At 43.3% G+C, this 22262-nt stretch overlaps 1 protein-coding gene across 2 annotated transcripts in view; it reads right to left on the bottom strand.

Annotated features, from left to right (window-relative positions):
- Positions 1 to 9128: 9128 nt before the first annotated feature.
- Positions 9129 to 22262, bottom strand: part of adgra1b (adhesion G protein-coupled receptor A1b) — a 149251-nt gene continuing 136117 nt past the window's right edge. For both annotated transcript variants that reach the window (XM_076743519.1, XM_076743520.1), the window contains 2 exons: positions 13584 to 13679; positions 9129 to 13317 (listed from right to left, as the gene is read on the bottom strand). In XM_076743519.1, coding sequence (XP_076599634.1) covers positions 11892 to 13317; positions 13584 to 13679 — 1522 coding nt within the window. In that variant the 3' untranslated portion in view covers positions 9129 to 11891. The remainder of the gene's footprint in view (positions 13318 to 13583; positions 13680 to 22262) is intronic.

The raw sequence follows: 22262 nt of genomic DNA, 5'->3' as shown, positions 1-22262 counted from the left end.
AGTAACACAGACTGATAATTCATAAAATTTACATTAAACAAACCTACAATACATAGTTACCAATATTAATTTTTCCCCATGACTAACAACATTTTTCACGTAATGGCATCTTTAAACACAGTACATTTTCTGTTTATTTACATATTGTACTTTGTTATACACAGGCTTCTGTGACTGCTCAACGACCGGCACTGATCAAACACAAATTAGTGCAGTGACAACAAATCGCTAACAGTCTTGTCCTTATTGCAGCATGGCTGTGTGCCTTGCGTGCCTTAGTCATGGATGTATTAATATCTGCTGGTCACAGTCCAGTTTTGCTGTCAAGCTCATTTCTTTTTAGCAAGCATTGTTGCACACTCAAATATCAAAACAGTGTTTCAGAGTGAGGCAGGAAAACACAACATTACGTGCTATTACCTCTCACCGAGAGGCCCAATAAACCTTTTAGAGAAGCACTGTGGAAAAGACTAACTGGAAGACTAAATTACTGTGTGAGGGGTGAGAGACAGGTAAAGGTGCATGCCAGGAAAATAGTCTGCCCAACTGATTCAGCCAGCAATTTGCTTCAAAAGTGTAAGCATTCGAATAATCAGTCAAATCGGAATACACAGACATGACACAGACATATTTTCAGATTCGGTGTGATTTTTAGTTTCCAAAGGTATCATTATCTCTAAATCCCATCACAAATAAACTTCTATAAATCGGCTTAGAAATCCTAGAAAAAACTACAGAACATACCTGAGAATCATCACGTTTCAAAATTTTCTTCAGCTTACCACTAATTCAGTCATAGTTCTCTGTGCGTCCATGGATACACTGTAAACAGAAAATATTAATTACCAGATGCAACTCCAGTTCTATGAGCAACTGCATAGCCCTGTAACAGGCTTTGCTATTGGTTTATCCCCTCCTTGCCACTTCAGACAGACCTTTGCACTCACTCAAGTGCCTCCACACACATAGCACTAAGTACTGACTGAGACACAGAGTCACATGTCATATCCCTGAGTTATGACTGCACCAAGGGGGACGAGGAGGACCAAGACACGGCCAGGCAGATGACCTCCACTGACAGGATTCTGAACAGGACAATGGATGAGGCAATGCCCAGCCGTAGTGCTCCCTGAGTCCTGTCAGCAGGGCAGGACCTATTGCTGCACAGATTCTATGAATAGCATCACATATGCAATGAGTTACTAAACTGTTGAGTGAACAGTGGAGCTTCCTGGACTCCCATATTTCGGTAACGGGGGAGGCCCTCAGCTGAATGACCCTGGACCTGAAGGCGGAGGTGATAACCTTACAGCTCCCCTATCCCCACTGACAGACATGCATGAAAGATGCACAAATAAGGTCCTCTCTTAGCCATAGCGAGGGACAAAAGAAGCTCCCGAGTACCAGACCTTGTACGCCCTGGAGGTGGAGGGGGCCCATGTGCTTTGGATCGTGAAGACCACAGCAACAGGGACGCCTTAACCTATCAACTTCTCCTTCTCAACCACCAAACCACAAAGCACTATCCCAGGATTGGACGAGAGGAGATGCTACCCCCTGCTCATACTGCTGGCAGCTCTGGGATCACCCAGGGGTTACTACTGTCATTCGGACTAGATCTGGGAAACACCTGGCAAAGGATTCAGAGCCAGCGGAGTTTAGAATTTTTTGGATACAACCTCAGCCACATAAACCACTGCTGGAGATTTCTCATGTGCAGCAGCTCAAGGAGCACCAGCAGGTGAGCAGCCAACATCAGGCCGAGCGGGATTAGGATACCACCGTCACTGTTGTGGCAAACTCTACGTGCTGGATCAGCCTCTACAGCATCACTACGTGCTTGTCCAAGAAATGTGCTTGCTATAATGGAAATTGGGTGGTCCTCTGAGCTGTTGCTGCCTCCATGCTGGCACCCGGCTAGTGTGGAAGGATCAGACTAACTCCACGAATTGCCACTGTCATTCATGGGGAAGTGAGGGTAGGAATCCTCCAGTGGGCTTGGTGCCACCAGCCAAGGCTGCATAAGCAGGCGTTATGGCTATCAAAGGATGGCAATGATGAGGTGCAGATGGAGCAGAGCTTGGTCTCTCGTGAGGTAGAACTAACAGGTGGCTGAGTGGAAAAGGGAGGTGAGCAGGGAGTGCCGTTGGGTTTTATACTGCGTGATTTCTACCTCCTGATTGGACAGTGAGTGCAAAGATCTGTCTGATCAGGTGCCGAGGCAGAGCCAGAATGGGATAAACTAATAATGAAGCCTATTAGAGTGTAGCATGTACAAAATAGAACTACTTATTGCTAATTCGTATGTACTTCCTTAACGTTTGTATCTTTTAAATGTACTTCTCTATGTCTCATCAGTTTTGTGTCATCTCTATTATTTTTGCATTTCTGTGTCATTTCTCTGGACTGATCTTTTTGTCCTTTCTACTGTGAAGTTTTTAGTTTACAGTCTTGAGGACATAATGCATGTAATGCATGTAATGCAAAAATATGTCAAAGAGCAGGTTAATTAGTTCATCAGCCACAACAGCAACATCACTGCAGTACATACCAATAAATGTCTAAAGGAATGAAAAATGTATCTCCAGTGAGGTGAGTTACTGAATGCTTTACAATTCTGAAAGGCAGCTGTGTGTAAACAGCATTGTATGTGTGTGGATCAGGACTGTTGCCGAAAGTGCCCTGTGCATATTTGAGTGTGTGTGTGTCTGTGCTTGCATGAGGGTGAGGAAGCACTTGGGCATAAAAGTCAGGGAGGGAAAGAAATGCATATTCATCAGGCCTTGCAGACAAAACAATATACCGGCATAATCTCTGCTATGAACGCAGGTTAACTAGCTGCAGTAAAACTTGATCTGTTACAGTCGAACAAACATTCATGAACGTCGCCCATGGACTTGCCACATGATAATGCTTCACAGGAAGAGAGAAAGGAAGGACTTTGAGTGTATCCCTGCATGCATTTGCATTTGGCTGGGGGCTGGAGTTCAGTGAGACTCGCCATTTTTCATCTCCATCTCAACACTTAATTACTTAAGCTGGCTAATGTTTCACTTAATAAAAATCTATTAAATAGGCCTGTCTCGGCATAAGCAGGACGCCAATTGGAAAGCCGAGATCAATGCCCCGATGTTTCTGCTGCACTTGGCCAAGACAATATTTTGTGCCTCGCAGATCAGTCTTGCAATTACACTCCCATACATGTGGAAATTTCAAGATGACTCATGTTTTGAACTCAACTATTTGCATAATCCTTGTTTGTGTTTTCTGTCTGGCAGTGGCAGTCGCAGAGATCATCTCTCATTTGGTTTATGATGAGTTCCTCTTTTTGTGAGAAAACCTTCTCCCTCCACAAAGAGGAAGCCAGCTCATGCATTAATCTGCCTGATGACCTGTCATCACCTCACACATGCTGTAAATAAAGGCTACCCACTGACATCCACTTGTCCTTCAACACCTCAAGTTACCAGGTTTAACCACTAGATGGCATTCCTGTATAGAGAGCAGAAAAAGGCAGTCATTTGAAACCAAAGACAGGACTGGAAATCAAATGTTTCAGTGCGTTTAAATTGTTGACAATCAAAGGCGCTACCAGCTACATTACATCATGCATTAACATCACTATCTGTTTTCATACTGTGAGTGAACTGCAACGGTTTCTGTGGCTCCTACCAACTCATGGCTTTCATTTTAGCAAGGCCTTGATTTCTGTCACAGCGAGAGGAAAAGCATGAGGAGCTCTGTGAATGTTTCTCCGTGTCAGAACTCACATTTGCACATTTGGCTGCAAGCTTAAAGCCTTTAAGAGTCAAGTGCACAAGCACAATCTGAGATTCCCAGAACTCATCAGTGGAAAAAATGAACTGTACTGAAATTCCAGTTTTCAGCGGTGGACATACAAGCATGATTTGTGACATCACAAATAGTTTGGGAGCTGATCCTGGTCCAAAAGTGACGTGGAAACCTGACTCCTCCAATACACAAACACTGAGAAGGGACCTTTCTCTAAAGTAGAAATGACACTTATTTGCATAATCATAGATTTGGGATTTTCCTTAATGAGTTTAATGAGGGAGAATTTTCAGAATTTGAACAAGATAATAGAATTTATTATATGGGAAAAATCAGATCAGAAACACACTATTAGTCAAAGTACAGTGGTTTTTTTTATACATCTGAACACATGTCTGGAGGGGAGCTTTAAGCTTTTATACTGGCTATTAACATTCCCTGCATTGTCAGATGTAGCTGTATGATGAAAGCTCTCTGCAGCTCTGTAGCATCACGGCTGATGTTATACACTCTGAGCGCCAGACCAAGACCTGACCTACACATACATGGGCTCACCACTCTCATTATCATGGAAGGGAAACTGGAAATGTTGCTTGGGGAAAACAGGGAACAGAAAATGATTAAATGTGCGTGAAGACACATTTATTTATTTCATCGACCAATTAAAAATAAAAAAAAAAGCCTTTCTTGTTTTTAACTGGAGCTTTATACTTATACTTATTATTATTTTTAATAAATCTAACATTTAACCAACAACATTTGTGTATTCTGATACATTTTTTTTGCCAGTCTGATAACTTTTCACTGCCTTTTAGATGGCTTTGGGGCTCCATATTTCTTCACCACATAGTCACAAATATAATTATGGAGGTGAAATGCTAAAATCTCTATTTCTTATTTTGTTTGCCTAAAAGTCTTATTTGAGCATATTGTGTCTAAAAATTTTGGAATCATCTTATAAAATACTAATTATATGTAATTTACATTTCTACAGAGTAAAGTCTACATTTCCATGAAATAAAAACTGCTGTAGCCTGTAGTAAACTGTGTTGTGTTGGATTCCAAACATGACAAACTGTTGAGCTGTTGCAATGTTTTTTTTTTTTTTAATGAAATAGGGGGATAACTCCAATCACTTTGCACTTTATAAATGATTCTTTCTCCTTTCAGAGGATGACTTTTCATTGTCTGGATATAGAGGTGGTGTGTAGGATTTAACACAGCCATAACAAACAGCTACTGTAGCATAATCTCCTGGCTTCCCTCCTCCCTCTCCATCCTCTCCATTCTCCTCCCTGCTCCCTGGTCCTCTGCCCACCATGCCGTCCCCAGCTGTCCTGTTCTCTCTCCACTGAAGGAGGGAGGACGAGGGGGGAGGAGGGGAGGGAGCTGGTCGGCTTCAGCCCAGCCTGACTGTCATGTTGGAGCCTTGATGCTACAGACTGCAGCAGCAGCCTCTTAGGCCCCCATAATCCACTGGATTGTTGCATTAAAACCATCACATGATTCTTTGCTCCTTTCCAGTTGTACCATGTTGCATCACCATTAGAGGAAGCTATAAATAACAAATAGGGGCTGCGGGGGTGGGAGGGGAGATGCAGGACTATCAAACACATAGAACAACACAGATTGGCAGTCGCTGGCTCCTTCCGAACCCAACACACAGCTTTGAGTTAGAGAGCGCGGTAGTATTCACACTTACCTGAGTCAGTCTTTGGCATGCATCACAATACTCACAAAGGATTTGATGCATTAAGAAATTCAGTATCGCAGCAGGGGCCAATGGCTGTGACAAGAAAAGAAGTTACAGGGAATATTCAGACATGTCACTCAGCCGTTCTTTCTTCAGAATGAGGAGCTACCTCAGATTGTCACATCATACACTGGGAATCAGGTGTGGCTGTGTTGACAGTAAGCCACTGTGAAATAGCAGAATGGGGTTGAGCTCGGTAAAATAGGTTGGGGTTTTTGTTCATTACTTTCATGTGCTTTGACAAGTGATGTAAGTTTTCAGAGGTCTTCTTGTGGGGAAGCTGAGAGATAGCGATTGGCTGGAAGGCAACCTCTGCAGAGGGAGACATATACTGAGGCAAAACACGGCTATGACAACCAAATAAACCAATAGAGCTGGTTTTGTTTTCCCATGTCTGGAGCCCCTGTGCGCTGCATTAACATACGTCCCATCCTTTGCCCGGCAGGCAAACAACTACAAGTCTGAGTAAGGAAAAGTAGACGGTTTCTTCCGAGTGAATAATGGATGACAGAGCAATATGTTTCACAGGCGTATACATCACTGTCAATTGCTATGTCACTATGACTGCATCATCACTAACGCTACCATACAGTGGAAGGGTGGTGTTCAGCGCTTTATGTATAGCAGCATCAATCAATATTTATACGAACAATGGATTAAATTACAATTTGTAACGCTGAAACTGCCACTCATAGTGACAAACCCAGAAAGTTATCGCCTGACTGCACTAGTGCTGTCATTTCTACCCACAGCAGGCCAAAGATAGTCGAGCATTTAGCAAATTAAAGACCCCAAAAAGAGCTGAAAGAAGAGTGAATATTGGACTTACATTTGACTGAAGACATGAGTCCAAATAACTGCTGATTAAGTTTGCAATTACTATTACCGACCAGAGCAGCAGCAGGACAAATTACAGGTGTTACTAATAACACTGACGAAGGCTCTGTGCTACTCAAGTGTCCCTTTAAGGCATGACAGTGTGACAGTGAGCCAGCGTGCACAACACCGAGCCTGGTGTCGTTCCCAGAGTGTCAAATACTGATGCTTTATCACACCCCTCTGCGTCTCATAGAGAAGCAAAACGTACGTCTGTCGTCTGTATGAGACTCACAGGCTTTCATCTAACGCCGCTGTAAACCCATCCACAGGAATATTAGATGCCCAGAGTGAGGTGATGTAGTATAAAGAGCAAGGAGCAGGAGACCGTAGTTTTGGTGCCTAAACCTAACCAAACTGTGATGTTTCACAGCATTAACTATGTGTTAGAAAGACTTTCGGGGTGGAAGGCTTTGTGCATCACTGAGATGAGAATGTGCTGGATGGCCAGAGCAGCCAAAGTGTCAATATTTGATGCTCTAGCATAAAATAGAAAATAAGTATCTAAAAATTGTCCATGTAGTTATTATTACAACCTGCAAAGTATAAGGACTTAAAAAATGGTACAACTCTATGAAGGAGAGCTCAGCTAGTTTGTAACACATGCTAAAGCCTCCAAATGCAAGCAAGATAACCCCGATGACATCATCATGACATCATGAGGGTTGTTTTCTCTGACCTGTTTAAGCTGGTCCTGAACTGCAGAAGCCATCATAGCCTACAACAGTTTCCACAGGCTGAACAAAGATGAGGAAATTACTAAAAATCTGTGTCTCATGCTCTTAAATAGTTTCCATCACTACCATAGCCTTAGACAGAAATTAAGTCAGACACACACATTCCAACACACATGGAGAAATTTCATGGACACACACACATACCCATTAGAAACGTAGCTTCCAAGAAACCAAGTGATGATATCTAATAAGAAGTTTTGCCCACCTCTTTCTGTCTTCTCTTCCTCTTTGATCTCTCCACCTCACTCCTTCTGTTTCTTTCTTCCCATAAGCCTCAAACTATCCATCCAAATCCCCCCTCTCTGCCTCCCTCCATTCACTCTGCAGCTCTGCCTCGCTCTCCCGCCCTGCCTCGCTCTCCCACACTGCCAGTCTCCCGCATGTTATTTAAGTCAAGGACGGCATTAGCATGACGATCACAGCCTTCTATCGCAAGCCTTGTCTGCCAAGGCTGGTGCTGAAAGAGCTGGCTTTGTTATTAGGGTGGAGAGAGAATTGCTAAACATGCGAGGGGTAAAAAGAGAGCGAGGGAGCCCAAGGCACGCAGAGACAGGAGAACGCAGCCTGTGAGAAATTGAATATGATTTGTGATTGCTTAAGACAAAGCATACATGTGTCTACATTAAGGAAGAACATCATCCATTTGTGTGCCATACATTGTGGGATTGATCTACACCCTTGAAGAAACCTGTCGGTGAAAGACAAAAGCATTTTCCGCAAGTGTCAAGAGATGGGCCAACAAAGAGACTCAAAAATCAAGCACTCCATCACATGTAAACCTCCTCCATCATTACGTGAAACCCTCAGTGAAATCCGATCAGACAGTATGTATGGAGTCCCTGTTCCACATCTGATTTCTCTTGCCCACAGAAAAAAAAAAACAAACACATACATCATCACTCACAACATCTAGTCTCCTCAGGAGGATGTATGCATTGAAAGTGGGACACTCTCACTTCATCTCCCCCTCTCTCTGCTCCTACTCTCTATTTACAAACCCATTTATTACAACAGGAAATTAAAACACAGTTAATTGTATCATAAACACACATCTGTGTTACTTAAACCAGATAAATTTTTAATGAAACAGATGCCGTCCTGGGCCAATTTCTCCCTTCACCAACCACTGGTCCAACCTACCGCGGCCTGCAGTCTTAAAACCTCATAGTGAAGCATCCTTTTGTTTTACTGACTCTCTGTAAGTGACAGCACATTCTGGGAAAAGCACACTTATTGGTTCAAAGACACCCCTGGTAATTAAAGCCATCATAGCCTTATACTAATTATCTATTTAATCACCACTGCAGCTCACTTGGCAGTGCAGCACACAAAATCATCCTGTGCTTTGGGAAAGATACTGGCTTCAGACGTCCAGGACTCACCTTTCATGGACACCCTGCAGTACATGTTCAGTCTGAGTCTTCATAGCAGACAGAGAAGGAGAGATGGGGTCTGACATTTCACATGGCTTTCAGTCAGACGAATAATCTGATGGTGGGGAGGGGGAGTCATGTGGCCTCGGAATAGGAAAAAAACCTCCAGCTGCATATTAAACGTGTTCAGGCATTTCATGGCCTGCCAGACCTAGGTGTGATTTGGGATGCACGGAAGACACACCGTCTCATTTCCTGGGTGACGCGTGCACATGTGGATGCCTGTGCATGTATGTGTACAAAGTCTGGGCATGCACAACACACACACACATACGCACACACACACACATAGCAGCAGTCAAGCCTGCTATCATTTGAATTCCTCCCCTGTGGTGGCTCCGTAAGGCATCTCAATCTCCATCATGCTGTCAGAAGAAATAAACACATTATGGAGAGAATTGAGAAATAAAAACAGGCTTTTTCTTTCACTCACATTCATCGTCATCGGCGTTAAATGCACTCTCCGCTCACACATGGCAGACACACATGCACACACACACACACACAAGCCAAAGATGCTCTCATCCATTGCATGGTGAAAAAATACATTTATTGGAATCTGTGTCAATGTAGAAAAAAGTGAAAACTGGCTTTAGGTTTTGTCACAGTACCACAGGTGAATATTCCAGCAGCCGTCTGGTGAGCTGAAACTAAGTCAGCAAGCTTGTTTAGGGCAGTACGTCTGCTACTGATGACAACAAAGAAGTTGGCCTACAGTGGCCTATGATACCAAACACATCGCCTCACAGACACTGAAAAGCCCAGACTGCTCCTAAAACACACCACCAGCAAATACACATGTTGTACAGCAATTAACCTAGACCAATGTTCCCTCAGTTTAATGTGGGTTTAGCAGGAGAGGCTGGTTTCAGATGTTTTGTTGTGATACTGTTACAAATCCCTTTCCAATAACTATAAAGCCAGGGCCACTGACTGCACGCATCTACGGTGGCTCAAAGGAGCCCATATTGTTTGATCAACTGTGGGCCACTGTTTTATGACTCATAAGATGGGCCCATAATATCCCATTTTGTCCTAGACCCTGGAAATAACTCCAGTGGCCCTGTGCAAAGCTATGAGGTTCATGTATCATACTTGATGTCTCCTTTCACTATTCAAAGCCTACCGTCCAAATAAAGGGAGTATCACATTAATGTTGCTCTTTTCTTGTCTGCAGAAGTCGCTTTTTTAATTCAAATACTTCTGTCTGAACACACTTCTCTATAATAAACAGACTGTGAGTGACCAATTCTATTCTGGCAGGCCAAATGTTATTATTATGGATAGTGCATTTCTAGTTCTGATATGACAGGATAAGTCTCACAACACATGGCGAGTCTGCATACTTTATGACGTCAACTAAAACTGCAACAAAAAAAGGCATTTGAAAACAAAAAGGACATTTTCTAAACTCAGATACTGAGTATTAACATTGAGAGGTCAGTTTTTTTCCCATACAACTTTCTTTACATATAGACTTTTTTTTTATTCTTAAATATCTTAAATCTCATATAAAATAATTCATCAGAAACTGGTTCTATATACACAGACAAGAGTGCACAAGATGGATAAAGAGATGGTGTGCATGCCGAGAGCAGGGTTTGCTGTGAGATTATATGCGCTGCTTGGGTGTACATTTTTTTAAGTTTGGCTTTTCTGATGAAATGTAGGATGGTTTTGTCTGGAGTATCATACTCAATATCATTCATAAAACAAACAAGTGCCTCCCAGTCAATACAGAGCCTCTTCTCCTCTTTTGAGTAGCAATTCTTCAAAGAGAATGTGACCTTCATAGTAACAAAAAAGAAAACGATCCATACTTCAACCTTGGCCTCTCCTGACACAAGCTATCTACCAAAGCAGATCCAAGAGCATTACGATTTTCTGGACTGGATTTTAGGATAAACCTAAGCTTAAAGCGTCGTCAAATGGAGATTACGAGTAGGAAATAATACAGCATTTGTTGGGAACTAGGCTTAGTGTGACAAAAATGATACATGGCAAGCTGCAGCAGTCGTATCGGGTCGAGGCAAATAATACGTTCATGGAAGAGCATTCATTTACACTATTAAACTATAGCACACAGCTACATACAGCGAGGCATGCATGCTTCGTAGCTTCAGAGAAATTAAAAATAAATAGCATATAAAGGGATTGCATCTGCACTAATTTCTGCCATGTGTCATTTTGTGGCTGTAGCTAATAGTGGGTGAGGTTGGCTAAAATGTTTTATTAGTTTTAATACGAGGGGAAATAATAGAACATTGGTCACGGGCAGGTTTCCCAAATCAGCTTATTGTTTCTTCTATAATCACACAATTCTTTTCCTAAAACATGTGAGTGATTTTAAAAGGTTTGATAGCCTGTGCGAGCTAAGCTGAGGGGAATAAAAAAAACCTGCACGCTAGTTTGGCAATGAGCTCGCTGTGAGGACGTGGCTCAGTGTTCAGAAGAATCGCACTGGATCCATTGACTCAGTGACATCAGCTCTCTTTTCACAATGGCCACACTGTTGCTGTTGATGCTGCTGTTATTTACTTCTCTCCAGAAAAAAAAAAGAAAGAAACACAACAGTGAAGACAACATACAGACAGCACGATCAATACCAACCTGGAAGAGGATGCATAATTTCACTTCTCTTTTTCTGTTGCTCTGAATTTTCACAACTTAACCGGCATCCACACATCTCTGTCAAGCGACAGTATCTTTGTATATTATTTAGAAAATCTCTAGCAGATATTCACAGTTGCTTGACTGAATGGCAAAAATACCGATGAAGTCTAAAATTGCTGGTTTAGTCGTCTAAAACATGGATGCCAAAAGTACTGAAGGTTCACTGTCATCGTGGACTATTTGATGGATTCAGATTTCAGAAAGTGTAAAAAAATCTTGCAGCGTGTTGCCTTTGAGCACTAACACACATATTCATACATACAACCATTCATTTTCTTGTATATATAGAGAGATCTGTAGTAATATGGAACAGTGGAAATACCTTCAATTACATCTGATGGTATGATTGACACACATTTCACAAATTCTTCTTGGTTTAGAGAGATTCTGTTCTGTGTATGGAGGCTCTTCAGGGAGCATTTACGAGATATCTGTACAGTAAAACAGCACACATAAAAACATGAGGACATTAAAATAAAAACATCCCACGCTGATTGTGATGTTTAAAATGCTGTTCAATTCTTTTTTTTTTCCTTTTTTTTGTATTCTAGAAAGGGAGGCCAGAGTTTATTTTTGGCGGGATGAGGCAGGGGTGCTGCCTATTATCCCCTGTTTTTCCTACCCGCACTACACAGTAGTTTCATTCTTCCAGGGTCCAGTGCGTATATTCCCTGTGCTGTCCGAGGTGTATAGGAGTCCTTCATGGAGGCCCCCCTTTAGAATCCCATTCTGATTGGGTGGGTTCTGGGGGTAGGATTGTCTGCGCGGGGCATGCATCTCCAGATGATGTGCTGTCATTGGGTCCTGCTCAGCCACTTTGCCGCAGCCACACAGGAAGACGCCTGTGTCGCCGGCCTCTGCCGGACACAGAGAAGGGAAAAGGTCTGCCTTGGCACAGCAGATATGCCTGTGGCAGGGATTATGGCATGCCAGGGCCTCGTGCGTGGTGGCTGCAGCAGCGTGGCATGTGTGATGCCCATCATGGTGGCCTTCGTGGGCCAGATGTGGGCAGATGTGGGCATGGCGCTCATGTGTGCTGTGGGGGCTGTCAGTGTGTGAGCTGTGCACGCTGCCTCCATCCACGCTGGACGGGATGTGATAGGCGTACTCCCTCTCACTCCCTGCTCCGCAAGCACCGGCCCCGGCCCGGCGGCTCAAGTGACGGCCTTTAGTCCTGGTGCTGCTCTTTAGGCAGGGGTGTAACTGGATCCCTGGCCGATAACCCTCTGGGTCAGCGTGTAGCAGCACATGTGTAGCTGCTGGCTCCTCTTCCATGAGCTGCTGGCTATGCAGGGCGGCGCAGCACGGCGTCACAGGTGCCAGACACGTCACGTGATTTTGTGAGGATGGAAGGGCGGCGTGTTTACAATGACCTAAACTGCCATGACTGCAGCTTATCAGTGTTTTTCCCTGACATGGTGAGTCGTGGTGGCAGTGGCTGTGACCATGGCCATGCCCGGGGGTATCTCCATTCACGTTGACCTTGGGCCGCGCTTGAGCAGGCCCATGGGCACCAGAGCAGGCATTGGCGCGTCGTCCGGGACAACAGGAACACCAGCAATGCCAGACATCATCACGCTTGGCGCAGTGATGGATGAGGATGAAGAGGCCAAGGGTGACGGAGAAGGCACCGTAAAGGCAGCTGAAGATCATGTCCAGGAAGTGGCCCTGCGACACGGCCAGTGCCCCAAAAGTCCAGGTAGCCAGGAACAGGAAAAGGGTGAAGGCTGCCGTTCGTAACTGAGCCTTGAAGGAGTGCTCATTGGCCAGCAGCGCGGGGTTGATGGGAACACCAGGGCAGCCGGCGGGGCAGTGGCTCCCACTAGGTGGTGCTGCCAGGGCCCCAGGCTCGGCTCCCTGGTGACAGTGGGTCGGCACGTCGACGGCGGCTAGCCTTTGCTGCTCCTCCGTCAGCTGTTTGAGCTCGTACTTCTTTTCCGGGTGTCGCCGCAGCTGGATGAAGGTACAGAGGAAGTAGATGCACGTAACCAGGACGATGAAGGCCACAGGGCCAAAGAAGGCTCCCAGACTGGGCTCCCATGCCATCCAGCAGCTGCAACACACATGAATACCAGTTCTATCACTTGTTTTAACGTGTTTCCAGTGAATCCTTTTTCTCTGCATACAGTATACTGTACACACAGTTCAAACAGCATTAATATAAGCACATGCTATACGGATACACATAAATGAAGGTTTATTTCTGAAAAGAATAAACACCTAATGGGGAAAACACTTTGTCCAGGTGTATAAAATGGTGCAAAGTATCAACAGAGGGTGTAATTCAACCTTGAGAGCAGAAGCAAATGTTAGACTTACTACGGCGCTTGCTCCCCGCTGCCATAGTTGTCTATATTGACGGCTGCCGTGACCCCGCAGATGATGAGGGGCACTCCACCACTGACCAAATAAAACCTGTGAGGTGACAGAGGGACAAACAGAGGCAAAGAGAATAAAAAAGTATAAGAACATTGGCGTGAAAATGCATTTACAATTCCTGTATCTCACATCTAGACTGCACCAGCACACTATTAAAATATGACTCAGAAACAGATTTAGACACACGCGAGAGACAATAAGAAAAAGATCCAAACAGACAAAGTGACAAATTAGATTACAGACTTGTGCAGTGAGTGAAGCTCTTGGTTGACCCCAAATGACTCCGTCAGCTCTCCTTTCTCCTTTCCTCAAATATCACCACCCCCAAAAAATCAGAAGACCAACGTGCTACTTCTGAGCTTGTCAATGTGTCTGTGATCACTCTCAATGGGCGCAATCACACCTACAGTTTGTTTTCTTTGCTGCAAATCAAAGTGTGAATTTTACTATGAAAACAAATCTGTTTCCTGTCAATGTAAGCATGATTAACTTGTCAGCGCTCATTGCTGCATTTTACAACATCTGCTGTTCAGAGCAGCTCAGGAGACGTGAAGAGAAGCCTGGATTTGAGAAGGGGAGGACACTAAAGACTGAACAATCTGATCGGGGGAGCAGGCTTTGTCCTGGACTGCCCTCTGGACACCGTCGATGATGGGTGAGAGGAGGCTGTAAGCCAAGCTGACATTGATCATGGACAACCCCTATCCCCCCTGCATGAGACGGTAGGGGGCTTAAGCAGCTCCTTCAGTAACAGACTGCTGCATCCAGTGTGTAAGAAAGGACTCTACCACAGGTCCTTCATCCCAACAGCTGTCAGACTGTTTGACTCCAGCATCACGTGACGTTTTTCCCAATTCTACATCATAAACCTACAGATTTTTGTACCACTGTTATTTACGCTAATACATGCTCACATTATCCATTTCATCTGGTGCAATATTCAATTTGCTGCGTATTTTTTCAACTGTGCAATAACATCGTATCCATTATCCATATTGGCAACAGTATTTCTCAAGTACAACTTCAGCATATGGCATTGGTAGGTTTTCTCATAAAAATATTGGCAATAGTATTTTATGGGCAGTAGTATTTTTTTTATGGAAATTAGTATTTTAATAATCTGTACAAGATGTACATATACATAGTTGATCTTTTATTCTGTATCCTTTATTGTATTTATCTTGACCCTTTTTGCTTATTTAATTTCCCCAGTGTGGGATCAATAAAGTCTTATCTTATCTTCTCTTATCTTACTGAATGTAAAGTCAGTGTTGCTTCCCAAGCATCAGACATTTCTGACAACAGTATAACATGGATATAGATTTTCATTTCAAGGCTGTACCCTCATGTTAGTTTGGAATATTTTCTCATTCCATACAGACGACACATACTTTGAATGACAAACCAGCAAACAACAAACAATTCATGTGGGTAGGCTATGCTTTCAATAGTTCTCCTCTTCTCATACAAATCATACTGAAGACTTCATAAACTGTTGCAATGATTTTTTTTTCATTGTCTGAAGTGTCGATCCTTCAAAAACACAAAACTGACTTTGTTATGGCATCGCTGTCCTCAGAACCAGCTGTCCTGTCTGCAGCACAGGATCCACGAGGCTCACTGACAACAAAACCTCAGTGAACAAACCAGATCTTAAATAAGCTCTATGAGGAATACACAAGGTACAAAACAGCCTTGTTTTTATATATTGATTCCTTTTACACTGTACCTTTAGATTTTTACAGCTCTTTGTTTTGTCTGTTGTTTGTTCTTTTATATGAAACTTGTTTGCTGCTGTCTTGGCCAGGGTTCTCTTATAAAAGAGATTTTGAATCTCAGTCGGCATATTCCTGCTTAAATAAAGGTTAAATAAAATCAAATAAATAAAATATGCTCACAGTGACACTGTAAACTGTGCGCCTTGAAAGATTATTATAGATATGGTTAACAAGGCCTTTATGGGTTAATGTGGGGAAGACAGAAAACCTGACAGGAAAACTGAGAGCTGCACTGCACAGCTGCAGCTGAAGTGTGATAATCACCACGTCTCTCGGATTCACTGTGGATTGTTACATTTGATAAATCTGAAGCTTGTCTGTTCTGTAGAACAGACTCGTACAGTTTGCTTGTCTGTAGAAAAAAGTGTAGAACAGACAAGCGAACGACATCTAACATGCTTCAAAAACGCAGACGCAGACTTTCAGCTGCACATTTGTCTGTGCATCACTGCTGCTCAGCATATTACACCTTCCTTCAGAGCGCTGGTTGTGAGCATCCTCAGATATTAAAAATGCACGTCTGCAAGACGCAATTAAACACATGAAGAGGAAGGGCAGTGAATCAGAATGTGAAGTCAGCTGCAGACTCTGAACAAATGACAAGAACAAGGGCAGAAAGTTTTGATGAGAAACTAATATGTTGCTGCTTTCCTAACAAAAACACTGCTTTAACCCCCTCGACTATCGCCATGTTTAGTTATGTAAGTCCAAAACTGGAAGTTCACAAGTAAGGTATTCTGATGTTAGCTTAGGATGACTCAGCCCTGATCTGCCGCCAGGTGAAAATACTTATAAATTCTTCAAGTACACACAAGCACCCAGACAAGTATCACAGTCCATACATATGATGAGCCTTAAGAATCCCCTGCAGAAACAAAGCTAATCCCCAGCAGCTCCCTCTCTGCCCTGTCCTTGTCCTCGCTCTCTGCACTGTCATCCACTTTCCTCTACAACACTGTGCTATTTCCTCTTCCTTCCTGTTCAATCTCAACCTCTGTCACTGCTCTAACCTTTCCACCACTCCATCTTCCTCCATCTTCATCCTCAGTTGCCTCACTTCCATCCCTTCTCTCCCAATCTGTCCTCCGTCACACAGTGGCCATCCCAAAAATTCAATTACAATCAAGATGTTTGTCTGGGCTGGTTGGCGAAGGGTGGTTGGGTGGTTGGAGGGGAGGCGAAGGGGGGTTGGGGGTGGCGGCATTACCAGCCTGTCACTGTCTCTGAGTGGAACGGTTCCCCCAGGGGACTCTCCTTCAACAGAAAGCCATTTACACACCCGTCAGCCAGATAAGCATAAATGAGAAGAACTAGTGGATGTTAAAGCACCCTGTGCTTTATAACCCTCATTCGCTTTTATCCCCACTAGAAAAGCCTGCTTGTGTCTCCTGCAGCTCCTCTGCTCAAGAAAACACATGTAGTGTACATGCAAAAAAATATACAGCACGTGCGATCAAATTACCGTCTACATGCTCCCCCGTTTTTATGCAGAGAGGCGCTTCTTTCGCATTAAAATTCTTGCCAATGCACTCGCTCTTAGGTGAACACACACACACACACACACACACGCACACACACACACACACACACACACACACACGCACACAAAGCCTGCACTCTGACACACACAACCACTTTTTTTGGTTGCCATTCTATTGAAGAAGGCCTTCAAACTCTAACAAAATGGCTGCGTATGCAGAGTTGTGCTTTTGAGTGAGTTTAGGAACAGCAATCATCTGATATAAATAGACCCTGAAGTGCCTTTCAGCCAGCAGCTACACTGTGACTCCCCTCCCACCCTTGTTCCTCTGCGTATGCACTGTCCTCTGTTTTGTGGCTGTGAACTGTCCTCTCTCTGGACCTGGTCCAGGATATGCATAGCACAGCTGGAGACAACTGATGGCCATATAGCTCCACCAGAGGCCAAATGCTTTTGGGCAAGGCTGGACTATGCAACACTAATGTATGCACCCCCTTTAAACAAAAATCTGTCACGTCTGAATGCCCTTTAATGAACAAGTGAGCTCATTTCAAAGCAATAGTTAAACATTTTGTGAGATTTGCTTATTCATTTGCTTGCTGAGAGTTAAATAAAGAGATCGACATCACTGCTGTGAGATGTGAACTTAGCGCCAGCAGTCGGCCAGCCTAGCTTAGGATAAAGACTGGAAACAGCGAGTCTGGCTCTGTCCAAAGGTAACAAAATTGGTCTACTAGCAATCCTAAAGCTCACAAATTAAGACATTATATTACATTTAATCTGTAAAAACATTTTCTTGCCTGGGTACATATTGCGACCCTATGGACACAACTAAGCTCGATGTCTAAGCGAAGCTAACTGACTGCTGAGAGTCGTGTCATTCTTCTCATCTGACTCAGCATTTCTCAAAATGTCGACTTTTTGCTTTAAAGCTGCAACATGTAGCGGCCTAGTATTAACTTCATGTTCTTTCCAGAGGAGATGGGCCATTTTATGATTTTAGGGAGATGTTCTACCTCACTAGACCATTTCATTTTTTGAATACGTGTACCTCATAGGTTATGCATCACCAGCCACTAATACTAGCCATTTCCCTTTCAAAAGCTTAGTCTAAAAATAGCTCTTCCAAAAACATCCATAACCAGGGAGAAGCAGATCTATGCAATATTATTTTATTCTGCGTCTCAGACTGTGCTTTTCAAGAAGTGAATTTGGCTCTTTGCAATTATCAATAACGACAACTAGGAAGACATGCTAGTGGTGACATTCAACACATGTTGGAATTCTACACTAGAGGGGAAAAGTGTTGCTTTAGACAAATAAGCTGCACCCATCACACCAGATGACTGTCACTTAATAGTACGAACAGAGGCGTTTAAGGTGTGAGGTCCAACACAGTGCAGCAGATTTCTGACAAAGGTCAGTGTGATGGTCTGCTGGATATGCCATCAGATGCTGTCAGCAGTGGAGGGACAGGCGAAGACTTAGATGAGGAGGAATAGGGTGGCTGTTTGGGGGGGGGGGGCAGGGGGGGTTGCTAGGAGGAGAAATTGATTTGTCTCCAGCTGCTAAGTCTCATTGCATGAGCCTGTCTGACAGGGAGCATTACAGTCAATCACTGTGGATCAACTCGACTGCTGCGCCACACGATCCCTTCGCCTGCCCCCAGACAAATTATCTCATTCACAAGCGGTGCATGATGGGAGAGCCTCGAGAACGTTCCATATTAAAACCACCCAATCACGCAGGTGTCTGAGGATTTGTTTTGCAAGGAAAGTGCCGCTTATAGGTTGAGGGGATCCTTATCTGCCGGGGTCCTTATCCCCAGTGACTTTAACTCTGCAGCGACTCTGCAGGAATGCATTATTGAGCAGATTGCAGTTTTAATAACGTCAGACATATGATACAGCTCATTCATAGATTTTTATAGATATTAGTTTCAGGGTGATAAACGTCTATGTGAGTGCTGCTTGTGCTGCAATAATCCTCTAAAGCACCCTATAGAAAGCAAGTGAGTAAGGTATTCCAGCAGGGTTCATATTCAGTGCAACTCCCCACATTTAAATTCTTTTCTTCCGTGGGGTCATCCACTGTATCTTCAAAATATTTCATAAAGTTCAAGAAAATTCAAGCAACTGAAACAGCACTTGATAGTTTCCAGCAGCTTTAAGAAAATGACACTCAAAAACTGAATACAAGATTAAATGACAAACAGGCATTTGTTATGGTTAACCTTCTGTTTGCCTCCGTATCTCTGCTCTCAAACCTTCCCTTAAAAGGATTTCTAGCTGAAGCTTCTGGAGTTCAGCCCTGCGGCACAGTTGCAATGTGCAGAAGAGCTCACACAGCACCTTCTCCCCGCAGAGGAAGAGCGCGGACCGTATGTGTCCAAAAGCCGATCCTCTTAAACATGCCAAATGTTGTGAGTAAGCAGGAAGGGAATGACATGGAGAATGCGTGGAAGAAAAAAAAAAAAAATGACAAAAAGCAGAAATTCAATCTGATGTGTGTATCTCAGAGAAGAGGAATTAAACGGGTCAAAAGGTTAAATACATTTAGATGTGTGATAAAGCTCCTGGCTCAGCAGCCTCCTGGGTGATTGAGGTAATTGGGTAGTAATAGCTTTGAGGTGATGCCATAGTAACAGGTTGTTTTAAGTCAATCGCTTCTTCATCCTCCCTCCTCCTCCTGACATTCATCTGCCCTCCATTCTTTTTACCTCAGAGGGTAGTAAGACGCCTCAAACAGAACATCTGAGCCAACACACTTACTACACACCCAGTTCAGTCACTCCAAATATTATCCTCTAACAAATGCCTGCTGTGTGCCTACATCCCCATCAGATGAGCTTAAGCATGCTTTCATCAACAATGTCATTCATGCAATCAAACTGTCAGTGTTTAGGTAAGTTTGGTCAAGTCATTCCTGCAACTACCGCTTGCAGTGGAAGAAACTGGGCCTTTCAAACATTTACTCATTACTTTTAGCCATGGTTGTAGCAAGAGAGCTGGATACGGCCATCCACACAGGACCAAAACACATTTTCCCCATTAACCACAACAAATCCAACTGTAAAAAACACCAGTTATTGCTCTTATTATTAGTCTTATTATGAATTTTAAATCTTTGAATCTGTGTCTATTTCAAGTTTATCCATTACTTTTCGCTAACAATGTAAACTGTTTATCCTACTTTATTTCACCTGTTTATCCATTGAATTTACCTAATTATTTCAACAGTCTAACTGTTACGTTTAGTTAAGTATTTTGAGTTTTCAGCTCACCTGCTAACTAGTTTTCATGCAACCTCACCTTAGCTTAGATGGTACAGCTGACTGGTTGGTGAGAGGTGGGCACTGTGCATCATAGCTTGGTTATTGTGACTATTAATTCACTTGAGATGAGTATCATTCTAATTTGCAGTCCTACGGATGCTTGTTTTCATTCTAAACACAAATATGTAATATGCTTTTTGCAAATTATATACTTTTTTTTCACTTTTCTTACACTTAATACAAGTACAAGTACAGGTACACATGATTAGGATTAATTGGGTATTAAAAGCCACAGGTAATGGTGATGGCAATGCTCATGGTAATGACATTAAAACAGCTGCGAGTCAGTCCTCCATAGCTCCCAAAACCCCATCGCTGCTTTATTTAAAGTGCCTCAGTTAAACTGTTTTTGAACTTCATAAGAATCCCAAAATAGATGACCAGACAAGCTCAGCAGAGAAAGACGGGAAAAGCTCCACTGAGTGCTACGGATGAGTGACATTAATACTGTAGTTATTCATACTAAGTTAACTGACATCGAGAATGTTATAGAGAGACCTCAGACAGATGCTTGTCAGTCTTATACAACCCATCTGTCAGAGTTATTGTTGCTAGGCAGCAGTTTGTACCTTGAATGACACCGCTAACAGTCTGCGCTAAAAAGACCTCAATTCAGAAATTTGACTGATTAAAAGGAATCCACTCGACTCCTCCAATCTCCAGCAGTTAGCAGCCAGAGATTGGAGATTAATTCTCACATTAAATGAATCATTACCGTTCGAATCCCAAAATTCTTCCCTCATGGCAGACAGTGACTCAGATTAAAAATGTAATTCCCTAACATGAGCAAACGTGGGAGAAATCCAGAAGGAGAGCCAAACGGTATAAACAAGAAGACCACACAACTATGTCACCACAGAGTGAACAAAGCCAGAGGCTTAAAGGAATGCAAACTAGCCGTGGATGTCTGTGCAGATAAACGATGCAATAGCTCATCTGTGTAAAGCTACTGTTGTCCTCTAAAGGAAACATGAGCCAGCAAACTCCTGAAAAATACACAAGATAGCATAAATCAACAGACACAATGTGTTAAAATACATAGTTGAATACACACTCCACTGCGTACGAAGGCAAGAGAAGGACAAAGCAACCTGTAAAACGCACACAACACTAAATACACACTTAGGCCACAAATTTTGAGGTCTTTCATATTTCTATGGTAAAAACTTGCTATGTAACTTAAAATCAGTGGTGGAAAGTAATTAAGTACATCTTTTCAAGTATTGTACTTTGGAATAATTTTGAAGTACTTGTACTCAGAAGGCAATTTGAGGGGGGGGATGAAGGGAGATGCCACCCCCCTTGTTAGCAAAATAACCAAATTGCATCCCCCTTCACCTGTCACCCCCCTCTCCATCCCCCCGTAGCAGAGAGTGAAGGGGCAGAGGGGTTTTTTGGTTTAATTTATTAGTCTTGTCTGCCTGACTCATTGATTCTTTATCTGACAGAGGTTTGTGCAAGTTAGAATCAATGCCCTCGACCAAGGCTGTGAAATATCAGTCGCCTAACTGTGCTGCGTATTGATAAATCCATGGAGCTGTCCGCGGTGCTGAGGTAGCAGACGGATTTGTAATTGTGCCTTTTTCCCCTCTGTCTCGGCCTTCTGTCAGTTTTGTCTTGGATCTATAATCTTTTATAAACTATATACTCTAAATACTCCAATCTATACTATAATGTAGCCGATGTACTTTATAGAGTCGTGTAACCTTCATGATGAAGTGACGACTACCCATGTGTATTTGCAGAAGAGTAAGAGGAACACAGACACACACACTGCTGCTTGCAGTATTCCTGCAACATTGCTATCAAATTTCCACCATCACTCAGTAGCATCTGTGCTGCTGAAATTCACCCACAGACCAAGCTTGGGAGGTGTACATGGGTGTGTGTTTGTTGGTGGTGTGGGAGCAGCGGGTGCTCCCATTGGGCCATTCCCGCTGCTAAAACGTAATAAATCACTGACTGCTTGCACTTGACCATTCCCATTAAATGCTTGCTCATACTTCTACCCAACTACATTTCAGATG

This window comes from Chaetodon auriga, chromosome 11 (genome assembly GCF_051107435.1).
Source record: "Chaetodon auriga isolate fChaAug3 chromosome 11, fChaAug3.hap1, whole genome shotgun sequence".
In the NCBI taxonomy this organism is placed as follows: Eukaryota; Metazoa; Chordata; class Actinopteri; order Chaetodontiformes; family Chaetodontidae; genus Chaetodon; species Chaetodon auriga.
Note: the sequence above shows the minus strand (reverse complement) of the source record. Positions and strands in the feature narration are given on the sequence as shown.